The sequence below is a fragment of the Mirounga angustirostris genome, unplaced genomic scaffold, assembly GCF_029215605.1.
Source record: "Mirounga angustirostris isolate CCGP_5_RB_7025 unplaced genomic scaffold, mMirAng1.0.hap1 SCAF_1, whole genome shotgun sequence".
In the NCBI taxonomy this organism is placed as follows: domain Eukaryota; kingdom Metazoa; phylum Chordata; class Mammalia; order Carnivora; family Phocidae; genus Mirounga; species Mirounga angustirostris.
The window spans coordinates 150,629,698-150,647,931 of record NW_026991709.1 but is presented as its reverse complement, the minus strand read 5'-3'; the positions used below and the strand labels follow the sequence as shown (position 1 = coordinate 150,647,931).

Below are 18,234 nucleotides of genomic sequence, written 5' to 3'. Positions count from 1 at the left end.
ATGCAGCATCTCAGGCCCCTCCCACACCCACTAAATCAGCATCTGCATCTTATCAAGATTCCCGTGCACATGGCGATTTAAGAAGTGCTGATTTACCCCACTGTTAGTCACATGGTCCCATGGCAGCAGGAAGGTAGCTCCGCGGCACCAAGGAGAGCCAAGAAGGGTGTCCTCTCCCTCTCCTTAGCCTCTGCTCAGCCCTGACAATTCACCCCGCTCCCCTGGATGCAAACTCTCCATGGGCACACATCTCTATGTTTCTGCCTCCAACTCCTTCCCGGAGAGGTAATGAACTGACATGAAACACCAAGCCCACCACGGTATGGCCGTGCACGTAATTTATCAAAATTCCCAAGGTCAAGGTCCTACCCAGGAAAGTCAAAGTTATGACCAACAGAATTACTATTGTCATGGTCACCATTACTTATTCATGGGCCTCCAGTTGTGCCCTGGAATCTGACAAGGTCAAAACATCAGAGATGGTTCCTACAGGGGAAATTTACCATCTTGAAAAGGCACCTGGGGTCAAATGCCTGAGCATGTGGCCCACATGAGATTCTTAGACAAATCATCCTTTAACCTGATTCTATATATTCTATCCGACTGACTGAAAGGGATTTTAAGAGTTTTGTCTCGATACGGAAAAGTGGAGTCTCCTTGCCCAAAACGGTAGTTAGAAATTAAAGGTTGGGGTGGGGGATCAACGGTATATCGGCATCCACACAGAATGCCCAGGTCTACGGAGTCCTTAGCCAGAAGGCCCAGTCAGAACATTACAATCACGTCGGCAAGGTTTAATGAATGAGAAAGTGGGAAAAGGAAGACCCACAGCTGAGTTTGCCCCGCCCCATCTCTATCTCTGTGCCTTTATCTGTTTTAATCTGTCCCTCTCCTTCCTTCCTTCCTTCCCTCTCTCTAGCCTTCCTCTCCATATCCTCACATAACCCCTAACACACAGGACATCTGGAAGAAGCTGGAACAGAGCCAGGGGTTTCAGATTACTGCAATTAGACAACCAGATCTTAGACCCTGGACACTCGTTGAAGGGACTCACCAATTTGCTTCCTCAGATTAAGGCCATTTTGAAAATACAGATTTTTAAGAAACTTAATCTTAGATCCTCGAATAGCTCACAAGAAATCACTCAGAGCATCAACAACACACATGAACACAAGTATTAAGAAGACATTAGCAGATTGCTGTTATGCACCTTTACTAAAGGACCTGAACTTCAGGACTCCTTGGGGGAATGGAGTCACAATTTTAGACGTGATTTAGCAACGTTCAGCAACGTTTTCAATCATGCTTTCAAGTTGTCTCTGTTGCTGATAATTAAATGGTAAATTATCAGACATCCACCCTCGTAGGTGACTCTTTCAGAAGGAACAAACAGAGGAAAACCTCAGTTATCAAAATGACCCAGTATCTAGAATTTTGAAGACTTTAAGAAATTTCCTGAAACCTCTGGCTATGTGGTCAAGCCTTAGACAATATGTGGGTTCACTTACTATATGGATACTTTTTATTTTCCTGGAAACTGTTAAAATGGAGACCACGAGCCACTCTCACTGATACAAGTCTGAAGTCATAACTCTGATGTCTCCTGCTGGAATTCACTCTGGGATTCTTGAGATGGTCTCTTACAAACCTGTCTTCTCACAAACTTGATCAATATTGGCCAATGACCGAAAGGCTTATATCACTGCACTTTTTCTTTCGTGATTTCCTATTATCGCTGAAATCCCCATTTCTTGATTTCATTAAGTATACCTTAACGAGATATGCTTCATAGGCATCAAATGTTTAGTGAACGCAATCAGTATATAAATGCATTCATGAATACTTGGGCCGCTAAGGAGAGGACCTGGACGCCTCTGTCTTAGATGCTAAGGGGAAAGAAGACTGAAGCTGGAGCTGGAAAAAGAGAAGTCCTGCCGGCCAGGGAGAATTGTGCATCGCAGACCCGCTCACAGCACTAAGCACTGAGTCCTTCTTGTGCATCCAAGTAGAAGTGGAAAAAAGAACTTAGAGAATTAAAATGAACAAAATGACTGGATAGGTTTCTTTTCCAGGGAGAACGGGCAAGGAGTGTGGTGGGCCATTTTTTATCCTTCCAGATTTTCCTTACCAGCCTTGGGGACGTCAGTCACGGCCTTGTCCTAGTTGCATTCAGCAGTTAAAAACCTAGAAAAGTCTGTTCCTTCCCAGAACCCACGAGAGGCCAGAAAGAGTACCACATTTATCCTTGATGAGCTGTGACCTGACCCTACAGCTGCCCACCACCATTTGCCCTGGATTCCGAGGGTCTCTGCTCTAAGCACTTTGCAGCCACTGTGCCTGCTGCCCATTTCCTTCCTTTCAGCCTGTTTCCAGAGCGGGAACCTGTCCCTTCTCTTGCCCTTCCTCTGGGACAGATGGTCTCAAATGACCTTGCTCCTGTCTGACCTCTCCTCAGCGTCTTCCCCCACCCACTCGCTCAGCCTTCTTTGCTGTAGGCAATATCGCAGCTGTCGGCCATCAGGGGCCTGGCCTGCCCATTTCCCACCCTGCGTGGGCTGCTCTCATCATCCTCACCTCTCTGGCTCCTTCCACCCCCTCCCTGCCTCCCAGGGCCCCGTCAACACACAGCACATTCCGACCCCACCAAGGGAGGCACATACTGGCAGGAGAAGCAATTAACATTTCTGCAAGCTGGAAATTCTCCTAATTAAAACTTCTTTTGCAAGATCTCAGGAGTCAAAATAACCAAAGGGAAGAGGAGTGCTAGCATCTTATCAGGAAGTGTGATCAGTACAAATAGACAAAGTCAGTAATACAGGCCTAAAATTGTACCCCGGGGCCCAATTATTAGACACTAATATTTCTGTTGATTAAAGTAACTTGATAAGTTTGCTATATTCATAAAGAGTCTTTGCACATTCAGAAAGTCTCTAAAAGAAGCAACAGTTATAATCACTCATGTAGTCAGATATTAGTTCTAACGTGAAATCACTTTCCTAAGTTTAGCAAAGTCAGGTCTTAATACAGAAAGTGGCCATCTACTGAAGGATAAAGAAACAATCACTTCGATAATACAAAGCTCAGCACAAGCGCAAAACACTAAATTAAAGGCAACTGAAGAACATTCATTGAGAGACAATGGTCACCACGGTGGTATTTAGGAATAGTAAGTCTTAGAAGACCAAGCAAGTTTGTGATGTGTTATCAGACCAGCAAGTTGAGAGATGACACCCTTCTAAGCCCAGACAATGAGCCCACTGCCAAATCCAACACTATCCAGAACTCTGTCTGAAAAGCCAAAAACACTGACATTAGAGAGCATTTAGACTTGACATAACAATATGTTGAACTTCACTCACCCAGAAAAAAGACTAACATGGCTTATAAAGGTGACAGACCTGTTCATTTTGATAAATGCAAGCTGACAAAGTATCCACGGGACAGAAAAGATATTAACCTATTTCACAAAAGATGGCTCAAATATGGAGTTCTTGGCAGTTTCTAAAGGAGCCATACCACCACAAAAAAAAAGTTCATTTAAAAAAAAAGCGGGCTTTCCCTGAAGTCATAAAAGAGAAAAGGATCTAAATATAAGTTGCAACTAACACCAATGAATAACTCATGTATTGAGACTGAAAAATTACAGCTCCTCTGTAGCTGTGCGCCTCTCTCTAGAACACACACACACACACGTCCCAGCACACACACACACACGTCCCCACCACACACACACACACACGTCACCACCACACACACACACACGTCCCCAACACCACACACACACGTCCCCACCACACACACACACACACGTCCCACCACACACACACACATACACGTCCCACCACACACACACACACGTCCCCACCACACACACACAAACGTCCCCCCACACACACACACGTTCCACCAAACACACACATCTCCACCACACACACACACACACACACGTCCCCACCACACACACACACATCCCCACCACACACACACACGTCCCCAACACCACACACACGTCCCCACCACACACACACACGTCCCACCACACACACACACACACGTCCCCACCACACACACACACGTCCCCACCACACACACACACACACGTCCCCACCACACACACACACGTCCCACCACACACACACACACACGTCCCCACCACACACACACGTCCCCACCACACACACACACGTCCCACCACACACACACACACACGTCCCACCACACACACACACACACGTCCCACCACACACACACACGTCCCCATCACACACACACACGTCCCACCACACACACACACACGTCCCCACCATACACACACACACACGTCCCCACCACACACACACACACACATACCCACCACACACACACACGTCCCATCACATACACACACACTTCCCCACCACACACACACATCCCCACCACACACACACACATATCCCCACCACACACACACACACATGTCCCCACCACACACAAACACACACGTCCCCACCACACACACACATCCCCACCACACACACACACACATGTCCCCACCACACACACACGTCCCCACCACACACATACATCCCCACCACACACACACACACGTCCCCACCATACACACACATCCCCACCACACACACACACACATGTCTCCACCACACACACACACGTCCCCACCACACACACACGTCCCCACCACACACATACATCCCCACCACACACACACACACGTCCCCACCACACACACACACATACACACGTCCCCACCACACACACACACACGTCCCCACCACACACACACACGTCCCCAACACCACACATACACACACACACACGTCCCCACCACACACACACACATCCCCACCACACACACACACACGTCCCCAACACCACACACACACGTCCCCACCACACACACACACACACACGTCCCCACCACACACACACACGTCCCCACCACACACACACACACACATCCCACCACACACACACACGTCCCCACCACACACACACACACGTCCCCTCCACACACACACACGTCCCAACCACACACACACACACACACGTCCCACCACACACACACACACGTCCCCAACACCACACACACACACACGTCCCCAACACCACACATACACACACACACACACGTCCCCACCACACACACACACGTCCCCACCACACACACACACATCCCCACCACACACACACACACGTCCCCAACACCACACACACACACACGTCCCCAACACCACACACACACACATACACACACACACATCCCCAACACCACACACACACACACACACACACGTCCCACCACACACACACATCCCCACCACACACACACACACACACGTCCCCACCACACACACACACACGTCCCCACCATACACACACACACGTCCCCACCACACACACACACATCCCCACCACACACACACACACGTCCCACCACACACACATCCCCAACACACACACACACGTCCCCACCACACACACACACATCCCCACAACACACACACACGTCCCCACCACACACACACATACGTCCCACCACACACACACACATCCCCACCACACACACACACGTCCCCAACATCACACACACACACGTCCCCAACACCACACATACACACACACACGTCCCCACCACACACACACACGTCCCCACCACACACACACATCCCCACCACACACACACACACGTCCCCAACACCACACACACACACACGTCCCACCACACACACACACATCCCCACCACACACACACACGTCCCCAACATCACACACACACACGTCCCCACCACACACACAATCCCCATCACACACACACACACGTCCCCACCACACACACACACGTCCCCACCACACACACACACACACACACGTCCCACCACACACACACACGTCCCCACCACACACACACGTCCCCACCACACACACACACACGTCCCCAACACCACACACACACACACGTCCCCAACACCACACACACACACACGTCCCCAACACCACACATACACACACACACACACGTCCCCACCACACACACACACGTCCCCACCACACACACACACATCCCCACCACACACACACACACGTCCCCAACACCACACACACACACACACGTCCCCAACACCACACACACACACATACACACACACACAACCCCAACACCACGCACACACACACACACACGTACACACCTCATTGCCCTTAAGGGCACTAACAACACACATGTCCTGACATTTAAATCCATGCAGAGTTGTCAAATGACCTCTCAAAGGCAGTCAGCTTGTCCAAACTAAACATATTCCTTGCAGTTTGTCTAATTCCTCAAGTAAACTTCTCCATGAAATCTAAACCGGTGCGCTCTCCATTTTAAAAACTGCTGACGAGTGCATCCGTAACACAGGTGAGAGCTGCTGTTGCCCAAGAGATAAGCTGGCTCGACACACTGGCTCAAGGACCCGGCTGAGAAAATGCAAGCGGAGATGACTGTCCCCAAAAGAAATTAATCCTAGAGGATACATTATCTCATTCCACATACTCAAGAACTTGTATAACCGTTATAATGCTTGGCTAGGCCCATGCCCAGAATGGTCAGCTCAGGGGGACCCACCCAAGCCTCTAATCAGAACCTCTTCTGCTGAGACAATTCAGTGAAAAGATCAGAGGCTCATTCGAATGTCTCCATAATAAACAGCAAGCAGTGCACTGCACATGGAGAACGCACGGGCTCCGACCCAAAAGACAGAAACAATCAAAAAGCAGCTGAAGAAAGGATGAGAACACCCAACTAAGGCAGAATTGAACTTTTTTCAGAGGGAGACATGTGATGGTATTTCAGACCTCTCAAGAAACCAGTCAAACTGCTTCTTCAATTCTATAAATTTGGGCCAAAACAAGGTCGCTCGACTTTGTGGTCAACATTGACTTCATTTCACCAGATACTTTGTTTGATTTACTCGGTATTTCTGTTTGCTCGTGGGCACAGTTTACAGATATATGAATGTACCGAGGAATGATACTCCCAGGCTGGGTCTACAGGCATGAAATTTAAGAAAACAGGCTAAAGCCCTGCCAAAAAGGAAAACATAAATAAAAACGTGGCTCATGGAGATCATTTTCCCCATTCGCTGGTGCTCTATCTGCAGCAATCCGGCTCTGGATGCCTGCTCGTGATATCCACCTTAACATCAGAGTCATTTCTAAAGGAATAATAATGATGGTAGCCACCACTGACAGAATGCTTGCTGTTTGGCAGGCAGCACGCTCTGATCTGAATTCCTTCCTTCATCTAACTACTATTTAAAGATGGTTCACCATGTGACAGAACTGTTCAAGGTTTTGGGGTAAAGTCTGAATAAAACAAAGCACTGCTATCATGGGACTGTCTTTCCTGTAAGAGGACAAAGAAAAAAGAAGAATAAATAGGGAACGTATCAGGTGGCGATCAGGGCTAAGAAGAAAGTGGGATGGGGCGCCTGGGTGGCTCAGGTGGTTAAGCATCTGCCTTCAGCTCAGGTCATGATCCCAGGGTCCTGGGATCAAGCCCCTCATCCAGTTGCCTGCTCAGCGGGGAGTCTACTTCTCCCTCTGCCTGCCCGTCCCCCCACTCATGCTCTCCCTCTCTTTCTCTCTCTCTCTGTCTCTGTCTCTCTCTCAAATACATAAATAAGATCTTAAAAGGAAAAAAAAAGTAGGATAAAAGTGCCAGAGGGTGACCATGTGAAGCACGCTGTCCTCACAGAGACCACCAGGAACACACTTGCAGTTAAGGAACACTGGGTTTACGGACTCATTGCAACAAGAGAGAATGCACACCACTGGGATCCAGTAAGCCAAATAAGAGGGTGTTCAAAGGACTTTAAGATTGGGGTTGTTAGGTGATTTGGGGGAGGGCTCACGAAAGCAGGATTTTGCTCTGAATTGGATACTGTCAGGAAGTGAGGGTAATTCTACAACTGGGTGCCTCAGTAATTCTTACCAAGAAGGTAGGAGGAAGTCACCCCTAGTAGCCAAAAGTGAATGTGTGGCCATCTTTGTGGTTTGGACAATCTTGGTTTTATCTGCATTTGGACATGATTATAAAGGGGTCTTGCTTTTGTCTGGATCCATCATGGTTGTGGAGTGTCCTTACCCGGTGCTGGTGTTCTGTGAGACTGTCTATGGTCAACAGGAAAACACCACAGCTGAGCGGTGAATGCCAGGCCCGCTCCCAGACATCCTCCCTCAGCCGTGCCAGATAAGTACTATTGCTATTTCTCTTTTATAAATGAGGAAACAAAGGCCCAGAGAGGTGAAAGACTTATCCTACAGCAAGTAACTAAGAAAGCCAGGTTATCGGACTCTTGAGCCAGCCTCTCACCCACCTCACACAAGGGCCCCCGCAGTGCTGAGCCTTTTGAATACCCCTGACAAGAGGTTCTCTTCAAAAGGCCAGGGGGAGTTTCCGAGCAAAGGTGATACAAAGCCCACAAGGGAATCTGCTGCGGCACCAAGGCCAGAGGCTGTGCAAATACACCCGAAATTAAGTCCACCCGGTCACTGTCAAGGGGAAGCATTTTTCTCCCAGGAATGAGGAAGCACTTCCCGTTTTACTTAAATTGGAAGGTTGCGTTTTCAATAATGTCATCAACACCAACGCAACTTAGGACCTATAACCAGAGTTTTAAATCCTGGCACAGAATGTTAAAATAACACGAAGGCCGTGTTCCAGAATGGGGGGATAACAGTGCAGGAGACATGCTTCCCTACCAGCAGGAGGTCAGGGCTTACCAGCAGGTTTTCCGGCTTGAGGTCCCGGTGGACGATGCTCTTGTCGTGCAGGTGCACCAGCGCCCTGCACAAGTCCATGAGCATGAGCGCGGCGTCGCGCTCGGCGAACTTCACGCTCTCCATGATGGCGTCGAAGAGGTCCCCACCCTGCACGTACTCCATGATCAGGTAGATTTCCGCCTCCGTCTCGTACACCTCGTGCAGCTTCACGATGTTGGGGTGGGAGAGGCTCTGGATGATCAGGATCTCGCTGTCCACCATGTCCTCCTTGCCCTTGAGCTTGGACTTGTCGATGATCTTCATGGCGTAGGCCTGCCGGGTCTCGCGGTGCCGGCACTCCTTGACCACGGCGAAGTTGCCGTCCCCGAGCACGCGGCCCGCCTCGTAGTGCTTGTGCACGTCGGTCGCCAGGAGGCCCGCGGGCCGCCGCTTCCGACCGCCCCTGGGCTCCCTCTCCCCGCGAGCGGCCGGTTTTCTGGCCCCTGACGCCGTACAGGGCTGCTTCTCCCGGTGCGCGTCCTGCTCGCCCCCGCGCGGCCCCGGGAGGGCCTCGGGCTCCGCCTGCTGCTCCCTGGGCTGCCGGCCGCCCGGCCTGCTCCTGCAGGCGCTCCTGGCCTCCCTCCTCACGTCCCGCAGCCCCTCCTCTCTGACGGGCTGGGCTTCGCCGAGCTCCCTCTTGGCCTTGGCGGCTGCCTGAGCTTGACCTTCCTGACCTTCGGGGTCTCTGTCCTCCTTCTTGTCCGGGTTTTTCCCGGGCCTCCTCAGCTCCTGAGTGGGGTTCCTGGGGCTGCTCCTGTGGCTCTCGCCCTTCCACGCTTCCTCCCCGCCTGCACGGTGGGCCTCGGGGGACCGCCTGCAGCTCCTGGTCCTCACCAGCTTCTCCGCTGCGTCATACCTGTGGCACTTGCCCAAGTCCAGCTCACTGGTCCCCAGGGACAGCCGCTCCCTCTGCAGGCCCTGCTGGAGCTCCCTCTCTCTCTTGCACTTCTCACATCGGATGAGCTCACCGGAGGTCCTTTCGATCTCCACGCCCAGGTGCTTCTCTCCGCTCGCAGGTCTCTCCAGAGTGGCTTCCCTGGGCGGCCTGCTGCCCGGCTCAGGCTCCCACTTCCCCCCGACCCACTTCTTCTGGGGCCTGGCCCTGTCCCCCAGCGCTGGCTCCACGGGGGCCTTTCCCTGATGACTGATGGCCGCCTTGGACCGGGCAGCCTCACCGCAGCTCTTGGCAGCCTCGGTCTCCCCACAGTGGTGTCCCCCTCTCAGGGCCCTGCTATGAAGCCTGCTTCTCAGCCTGGGAGAAGGGGCTCGGCTGTGCTGGGTCAGTGTCAGGGCCCGGGCTTTGCTGGGGTACAGTTCTTCTATAGCTACCTGAATGTTCTTCAGCGTCAACGGTTCTTTGCCCATGGCTATGAAAGCATCCCCTTCCCGGAAGAAATCAGAGACACTCCTGATCTCCCTGCCCTTGAGGTTGAAGAGTTTTCTCACCCGATCGTTCTTCCATCTGGGAAAGCCCAGGGCCTCAGAGATGTCCGCCAAGAGCTGCTCAAAGCTCTGCACGGACCGTCTGTTGAGGAGCAGAGTGATCTTCCGGAGGGGGTGCCCACCCAGCTTCACCACGGTCACCACCCTGGGCTTTAGGGTACTACTGTCAGCATGGACGGAGTGAAGACCATTCTGAGTGCTGAACATGGGCACCACAGAGCCGCGTGGCCCCAGGAGTGGTTTCTCCAGATTCCCTCGGCCAGCAGGCAGCCATGTGCCCTGCAGCTTCCGCTCCGTGATTCTGGAGCTTAAAGATTCTAGAGAGTGGTCACCCAGGCCTCGATGTTCTGCAAGAGGAAAATGACAACACAGTGTCAGTTATGATGGATTCAAAGAGCCCTTTGGCCTTCACCAAAGCTTTACTGAAGGTCACTGATTCTATTACGGTTTTATAGAAGTGTGAGCTTTGAGGATCTGCTTAAAATCTTGGAGCCTGTGCACTTTGGGTCTAATCCCCAGTCTCCCCTATAAGAGATCAGGAAAGTAGAACAAGTCTTCGTTGGGCCTGAGTGGCTCCTCCAAGCCTCCCAGGAGCCCCCATTATGTGCCACACCTTGAGAGGCCTCACTAGGCGTGGCCTGACCCTGGAAACACAACTTCTGCTACCCTAAAGTGAGCTGTCTTTCAGGGATATACAGCTGAGATAAAAGGTCTAAGCTTCGCTGCCCAGGAAATACCAACAAGAGGTCAGAACATTCTGGAACCTTAAAGAACCAAAATCTCACCCACCTCTTTGCCAAGAAGAGTTTTTTTCAGCTTGACTTTCAACTCACTCGAGGTGAGGTGAAAATGTGAAGAGGTGATGACCACAGACTCTGAAGACAGATCTGGATTTGAATCCTGGCATGGCCACTGGGTACTTGCGTGAATGTGGGCAAATTACTCAGGTTTCTGTTTTTTCATCTAGGAAGTAGGAATGAGAACACCTTCCTTCCAGGGTTTTTGTGAAGAGCAAATGGGAAAATAATTAAAGTTCACTTAAAGGGGTGTTTGGCACACAGTAAGGGCACAGTAATGGCCAGTTATTAATACTGTCCTTATAGTCTCAATATTTCTTTTGTATGATAATTATCATTTTGGTAGTAATATATTGATAAGGCAGAATTCACTTGGCATCACAAAAATTCATGGACCAGCATGACCTGGTGGATATTTCTTAGGGTTGCAAAAAAGAAAGAAAAGGAAGGAAGGGACGGAGGGAGGAAGGAAGGAAAGAAGGAAGGAAGGAAGAAGAGAAAGAAAGAAAAGAGAAAAAGAGAGAGAGGGAAAGGGAAAGAAAAAAGGGAAGGGAAAGAGAAAGAGAAAGGAAGTTGAAACAAGTTTCAGTGTACGTATAGAAACTTTCTTCTCTAAATGGTTTTTCTTCCTGATACTAAAAAAAAAGAAAGAAAGAAAGAAACCAAGGTCATATTAATGTTCAGAGCTTTAATAATGAAAATGCGCTCATTCTCAATGTATTTCCTGATAAACTGCATAATTGAATAAAACAGGACATATTTCCTGATCAACTGTGCCCAGCCAGAATAAAGCAGTTGAGGCAAAATTGGTTCAATTTCCATTTCAGTCTGGGTCAGGAAACAGGAAAATGACAGAATGTGTCACTGAGTTACACCATGAGGGTGGGCTGTGGATTATTTACATTACCCCACAGGATCCATCTGTCCTACCCTACGTGTAGGAATCTGCTGTTTATGCTTCCTTTAAAAAGAGATTAAAGATAATAATTTTTATGTGCATTTGAATTGTAGCAAGAACCCCAATTGTGCCAGGATGCGCAATTTGGCCCAGCATATTTACACAGAATGTTTTTTGTTTTTTAATTATAATGCACAATCTGTCCTGAGATGATTTCCATCTAGACACAGGTGTCAGATTGGATGACAAGTAGTGGCTGGTACTGATCCCATATGCCATAAATTTATGAGCTTAACACTTAAATTTACAGTTCAACTATTTATGGACATCTGTTATTCCTTTTCTTCTCATAATCTCTGTAGTCTGCCTCCAATTTTGTCAGAGAGTTGAGAGGAAGAAAGTTCTACAGCAGTAACACTAGTCTGTGTTTCCTCATGGGGAAAATTAAGGAAGGATACCAAGGAAGAGGACCTTCAAAGGTGTGTGCACAAGGGGACTAGTGTTGTCATTTGTTTTCCTTGTGGTGCTTCTCACAGAGTAGGACCTGCCATACATATTTATCAGGCTAAGTCAATGGAAAAGAATTCTCTGTTCCAGGGAAGGGAAAGGAGAGGGATTTTTAGGGGAGAACCAGAAGGACAAAGGAGCATTTGATGAATACATTAGGGATGCAGGAAGAGTTTAGCATGGAAGGGGGCTCAGGAGGGTCCCAGAGAAGGGTCCAGCATGGGATGTCAGGGAACCATATAAGAATCCTCATGAAACAGGACAGACACTGTTAGTGCTCACACATTGAATAGTGACTGAGGATAACAGTAAGGTGAGTCATGATGGGACCTGCGGCCTCAAGGTCCCAGTGAAACTAGGGAGTTTAGGTATGGTGATCAATGACTTGGCCCTGTGGTACCCAGAGTCGGGGCAGGGGAGGGGCATGTTCTCAGCCAGATCCAGCCCTGATTCCTGGTGGTGAGGGGAGTAAACTGGGAACACCCCATCCCTGAACCCAGGAGAGGCTCCATAAGAGTGGTCCCCATCCCAGGGCACAGAGACAAAGGACGTGAAGACAGAGCAGCTCTGCTCCACCACCATCAGGCATGCTCAGTCCACTGTCCAGGCAATCACAAACTCATTCAAAACCTCTGGTGTCTGGGGACAAGCGTGAGAACTCAATCCCTCACCTCCCCAACATAACCGGGTTCTGGCTGCATCAAGCTACTAGGCAGTGCTAGGAAAACACAATGTCAAGGTGCAAGCCCTCCTCCCCCCTTAAAAATCCTTAGTCCAGAGCAAAGTTTTCTTCTTTAAAGGTGAGAGAATCAAATCAGGAGACCCTGAATGCCTGGTCTGTAAGCAGGAAGAGGAAGAATATAGCACAACCTTTGGGTTTGTCTCCAGCAACAGCCTCACCTCCCGAGGACAACAGTGGTACATTTAGGCTAAATAGAAGCAGCAGTATCCTGGTACCTACCCCCATCAAGCCAACCAGAAAGCTAAAAACCAGCTTGTGTCTACTTATCACCAACAATTTACAAAATTGATTAAATGGAACCGTGTGAATTTGCCAGTACTTCCATTTTGACCTGCAAAAGAATGGAAATTTCACGTGGCTCAATCTAAAATGATCTAGGATAATAACCCCTACATCAACCACAAATAGTTAAAGAAGGTAGAGATAGTGAAAATTAAACACCCTAATTCCCAGTCTTTGGTCACCAAGCCTGTAGCTTCCTACAAAGTGACACAGAAAAAGATGCTGTTGTAGCACTCTGTTTTTCTAAGTTTCTACAGCAACATAAATTGGCCTTGACTTGACAATACTGCTGCTTTTGCCTCATACACCCTAAATACAAATGTTTATAGGGTTTCTCCCCAGAGTCAATCTAACCACCACCACCCCCCCCACACACACACACACATAGTAGAATAAACACTGCTTTCTCTGAGCCACTCCTCTGCTCAAGAACCTACAATGGCTCCTTATTACCTTCTTGGGGGCCAAACTGAAACTCCTCAGCTTGATATGTAAGGCCCCCATAATCCAGTGCCCTCTACCCATCCCAACCCCACACCCACCCCCAACTCCTTACACCCACCCAAGCCTCAACATCTTGTAAGACCTGGGACCCATATCCACTGCCAAACCTTCCCCGACCTCACTTTCACAGTCAGCTCCCTCCTCTGAAGCTCTGTTTGTTCCTTCACGTGAATGCTTGAGACTGGATACAGGCAGTTGGCTGCTGGACATCTGGTCTACCCTTCAGCACATCTCACTATTAATGATACTAGGCACTGCAGATTTGGGGAACCCATTCCCAGCACTAACATCCAACATGAGTGGCACGTCTCAGTCTGCCAGCTCTCCTTGTAGACAACAAGTGTTTCTCCTTTCAGCTCTGGTAGACATCACACCCCAGACCTCATAAAGAGATTAAATGAGAGAGGTGGAAGAAAGCACGATCACAAACATCCACTTAATACAAGGAAATCTGCCAAAGCAGCATTTATAAAGAGGGACTGATACAGGCAAGGGAGAGCATTTCTTCAGAGTTTGCAATGGCTTCATTTTAGAGGCATGCAAAGAACACCAAACACAGGGTCAGAGACCTCACTTAAACCCCGGTTATACCACGCTCTTCCTAGTCATGTGACCTTGGGAGAGTTATAGAATCTCTCTGCGCCTCAGTCTCTACATCTGCCAACCATGATACCTCACTCATGCTGAAAGTGCTCAGCGTGTGCTTTTCTTCCGTCTCCAAAAGAAAACAGGTCTTGTAACCTTGGATTTCCCCTAAATCCATTGTACATCTCGAGAGCAAAGAGAAAAAGATGCTAAATGTGACTCAGCAGGTGAATTTGTCATCCATGTAGTGTTTGAAATAGGAAACCAGTAAGGACAGGATAATAAGAGGAATACTCCAGCAAACTGAAGCATACAGCAATTCTGGGAGGCTAAACGAACTTCCTGCTCACTGATCCTAGGATTCTCTGACTGGTGTGAGCCAATAACTGCATGGGCATTTTGCTCTTATTGCTTCTAACAGCTTTGGTCCCTGGCAATCCTGTCTCCTATTTGCTGCCACGATTCAGATGAGGTAGCATAACCTGATTCTACAAGGGTCAGGTCTACACCTTATCATGCTGACCAGGCTAGCACAATGATGGGAAGTCACATTAATCCCGTTTCCTGTGTGATCATTTAATAACACTTTGTTTAGGCTGCTAATCATGGAATTTAGGATTAAGATTTTAAAAAACAGAAACTATCCTGCTAAAATTAATCTTTTACTTATCTTTTTTAATCAGAATAAAAAGAATGTACCTCTTCCTAGTCATTTTCAAATCCTAACCCATATGTCTAACAAAGAAAAACAATGTCTGAGGTCAGCACTAACTTTGGAATTCTCACCTTGGTTTCTAGAGAGCTATAATGACACATGAGAAAAAGAAATGGGAGAATCACACCAAATTGCTATCAGGCATAAGTAATACATAATCACTTTTTAAGCATTTACAAATTATGAGTACTAAAAGAAATGGAAATTGGTGTTTTGAAACATCTGGTAATATGCAATACAACAACAAAAAGTGACTGGAAGAAAGTCAATGCATCTAGTGGCATATAACCCCCTTTCCTGGCAGGGAAGCTCCTCCTAGAATACTTTCCCTTTTACCTCATATTTCTGAGTGGTTTCACCAGATTGATCACGTGTGGCCCCAGGACGCAGCGCTGAGAAACTGTTCACTTCCATTCTTTTGTAGAAGATGAAGAAGGATCAGCTGGAATCATTTTTTCCTATCACTGAGTAATCATTTGTCCTGGGCTTTTTCCAGGGTCTGTTTGGGAACAAACTCATTTTGTTCATATGCAGATTATGAGGCAGGAGAAACATTTGTGAACTTACATTTGTTTATGCAAACATCCCAAGGAGGGTTTTCTAAATGAATAAAAAATTGGAATGCAGCCTCCAGTCACTAAGCCTCAAAAATGCTACTGTTTCATAACTTGCAAGCCTAGCCAACGTCTGTATTAATCAAAGCCAGAGAAATTAATAAAGGTAATAAGATGAACCTGCCGTGCTATTTATTTGCCATCATTGCTGATGACACTTCAGTCTCTAATTAATGATGTCACTACTTAATCTTTATTACCAAACAGCACATCAACTGAGACATCAGAAACAGAATAATTTTTTTTAAAGATTTTATTTATTTATTTGACAGAGAGAGAGAGAGCCAGAGAGGGAACACAAGCAGGGGGAGTGGGAGAGGGAGAAGCAGGCTCCCCCCTGGGCAGGGAGCCCGATGCGGGGCTCGATCCCAGGACCCCGGGATCATGACCTGAGCCAAGGCAGACACTTAATGACTGAGCCACCCGGGCACCCCTCAAACAGAATAATTAAAAAGACTTTTTTCAACTCTCATCTCAGAGGTGCCCCTGGTCTGGGTTGTCTTTTAATCTGCTGACCTACTCATGCCCATTTTCCTATGTAACTCCCAGCTTATTGGCACAAGAACCTTGTATGGTCTCTGAGTGAAGGATATTTGCCAGTCCTTGTTATAGCCCACCTAACAGATGCCTGATACTTTTTTCCTAAGCTACTCACTGATTTAAAGATGGAATCTGCTAAACAAAACGCAGAATCAGATCCATTAATACAGAGAAAAAACTGGTGGTTGCCAAAGGGGAGGCATTGGGGGGATGGGCAAAATGGGGACGAGAAGGGGAGGTTCACACTTCCAGTTGTGGAATGAATAAGTCATAGGCATGAAAGATACAGCACAGGGAATACAGTCAATGATACTGTCATAGCGATGTATGGCGACAGATGATGGCTACACTTGTGGTGAGCACAGCATAACATACAGATTTGTTGAATCACAATGCTGTACACTGGAAACTAATGTAACATTGTGTGTCAACTGTACTTAATTAACAAAAAAAATCCATGAAGAAAAAGAAGAAAGTGCAATGGATACTGACCAGGCAAAACTAATAGTTGCCTATACAACCTTGTTATGGGTGGAACTGTGTCCCACCGCCCTTGAATTCATCCAAAGTCCTGACCCCCTCATCTCTCAGAATATGACATGATTTTGATAGGGTTTTCACAGAGGCAGTCAAGTTCAAATGAGGTCCCTGGGATAGGCTATAATCCAACATGAGTGGTATCCTTATAAGGGCGTTAAGTTTGGACACAGACAATCGTACAGGGAGAATGCCATGTGAACATGAAGACAGCCATCTACAAGCCAAGGAGAGAGGCCTTCACTGGCTCCTTCCCTCACGGCCCTCAGAAGGAAACAACATTCCCAGCATCAGATTTCAGACTTCAAGACTCCATAACCAGGAGAGAACAAATTTCTGTTTAAACCAAAAAAAAAAAGGAATGAAAGAAAAAACTTTACTGTCCCAGCTACTTGGGAGTTGCAGTGAGTTAGCTGGAAGAGGGTTTTAAAGTGAACAAGCTTACATATCTCCTCACTTTCAATTTTAGTATATGTGCTGCCGAAGTGAGCACCATATCTCCTCACTTTCAAAGCTCATCCCATCCCCCTCGGTAATACTCTTCCTCCCATCTTTGGGTTTCCCCGCACCCTGATACCCTGATCTCATCCTGCACACGCTACCCACCTCATCACCACATCACACTTCTCCCTTCCTCTTCTGCTGGTTTTATTTTGTCTGAGGAACCTTCATGTTCCATGCAAGCCAGAAAGCATTTTCCTCTCTCCCCAAACATCCCAGGACACGCCACGACAAAGAGGACCGATGACTAAGGGAGGAACTTTTCTCCACTGTCACTACTGTGCCTCCTTTGGCATCCAACTAAACTGGCTAAGCTGCAGCTCCCATCCCCAATGTGCACACACGCCGCCTGGGGACTGCGTTCACGTACAGGAACTAATTCAGCCAGTCAAGGTCTAGGATAGGTCCTGAGAGTCTGCATCTCTAACAAGGTCCCACGTGATGCCTATGCTGCTGGCTCATGGACCACACCTTGAGAAACACAGATCTAGAGACAAGTTCCAGAGTATGCTTCTGGGAATGCTGGTCGCCTATAAGCAATTTCAAAGTGGCCCATAAACCAATTCCTTAAAGTAGTATTACAACCCACAGTACCTTCATTTTCACCATGTGAGTAAGGAACGTATGGTATGTAATTAAAATGTGACATCACCAGTGCAGCCCAATCAGAAAGTCCATTGCCTGAGTTTTCCTTTAAGGACAGCACACAGAAGTGAAGGAGAGAAGGACCACCTTGACGACCCAGAGTGGACCCGCGGCACTGGACT

At 48.1% G+C, this 18,234-nt stretch overlaps 1 protein-coding gene across 1 annotated transcript in view; it reads right to left on the bottom strand.

Annotated features, from left to right (window-relative positions):
• The window catches only part of DCLK3 (doublecortin like kinase 3), a 51,162-nt gene that overhangs the window by 18,818 nt on the left and 14,110 nt on the right, over nucleotides 1–18,234 (bottom strand). Inside the window, 1 exon segment of the mRNA XM_045904069.3 lies at nucleotides 8,764–10,592. Within this exon segment, the coding sequence (XP_045760025.2) occupies nucleotides 8,764–10,592 (1,829 nt within the window).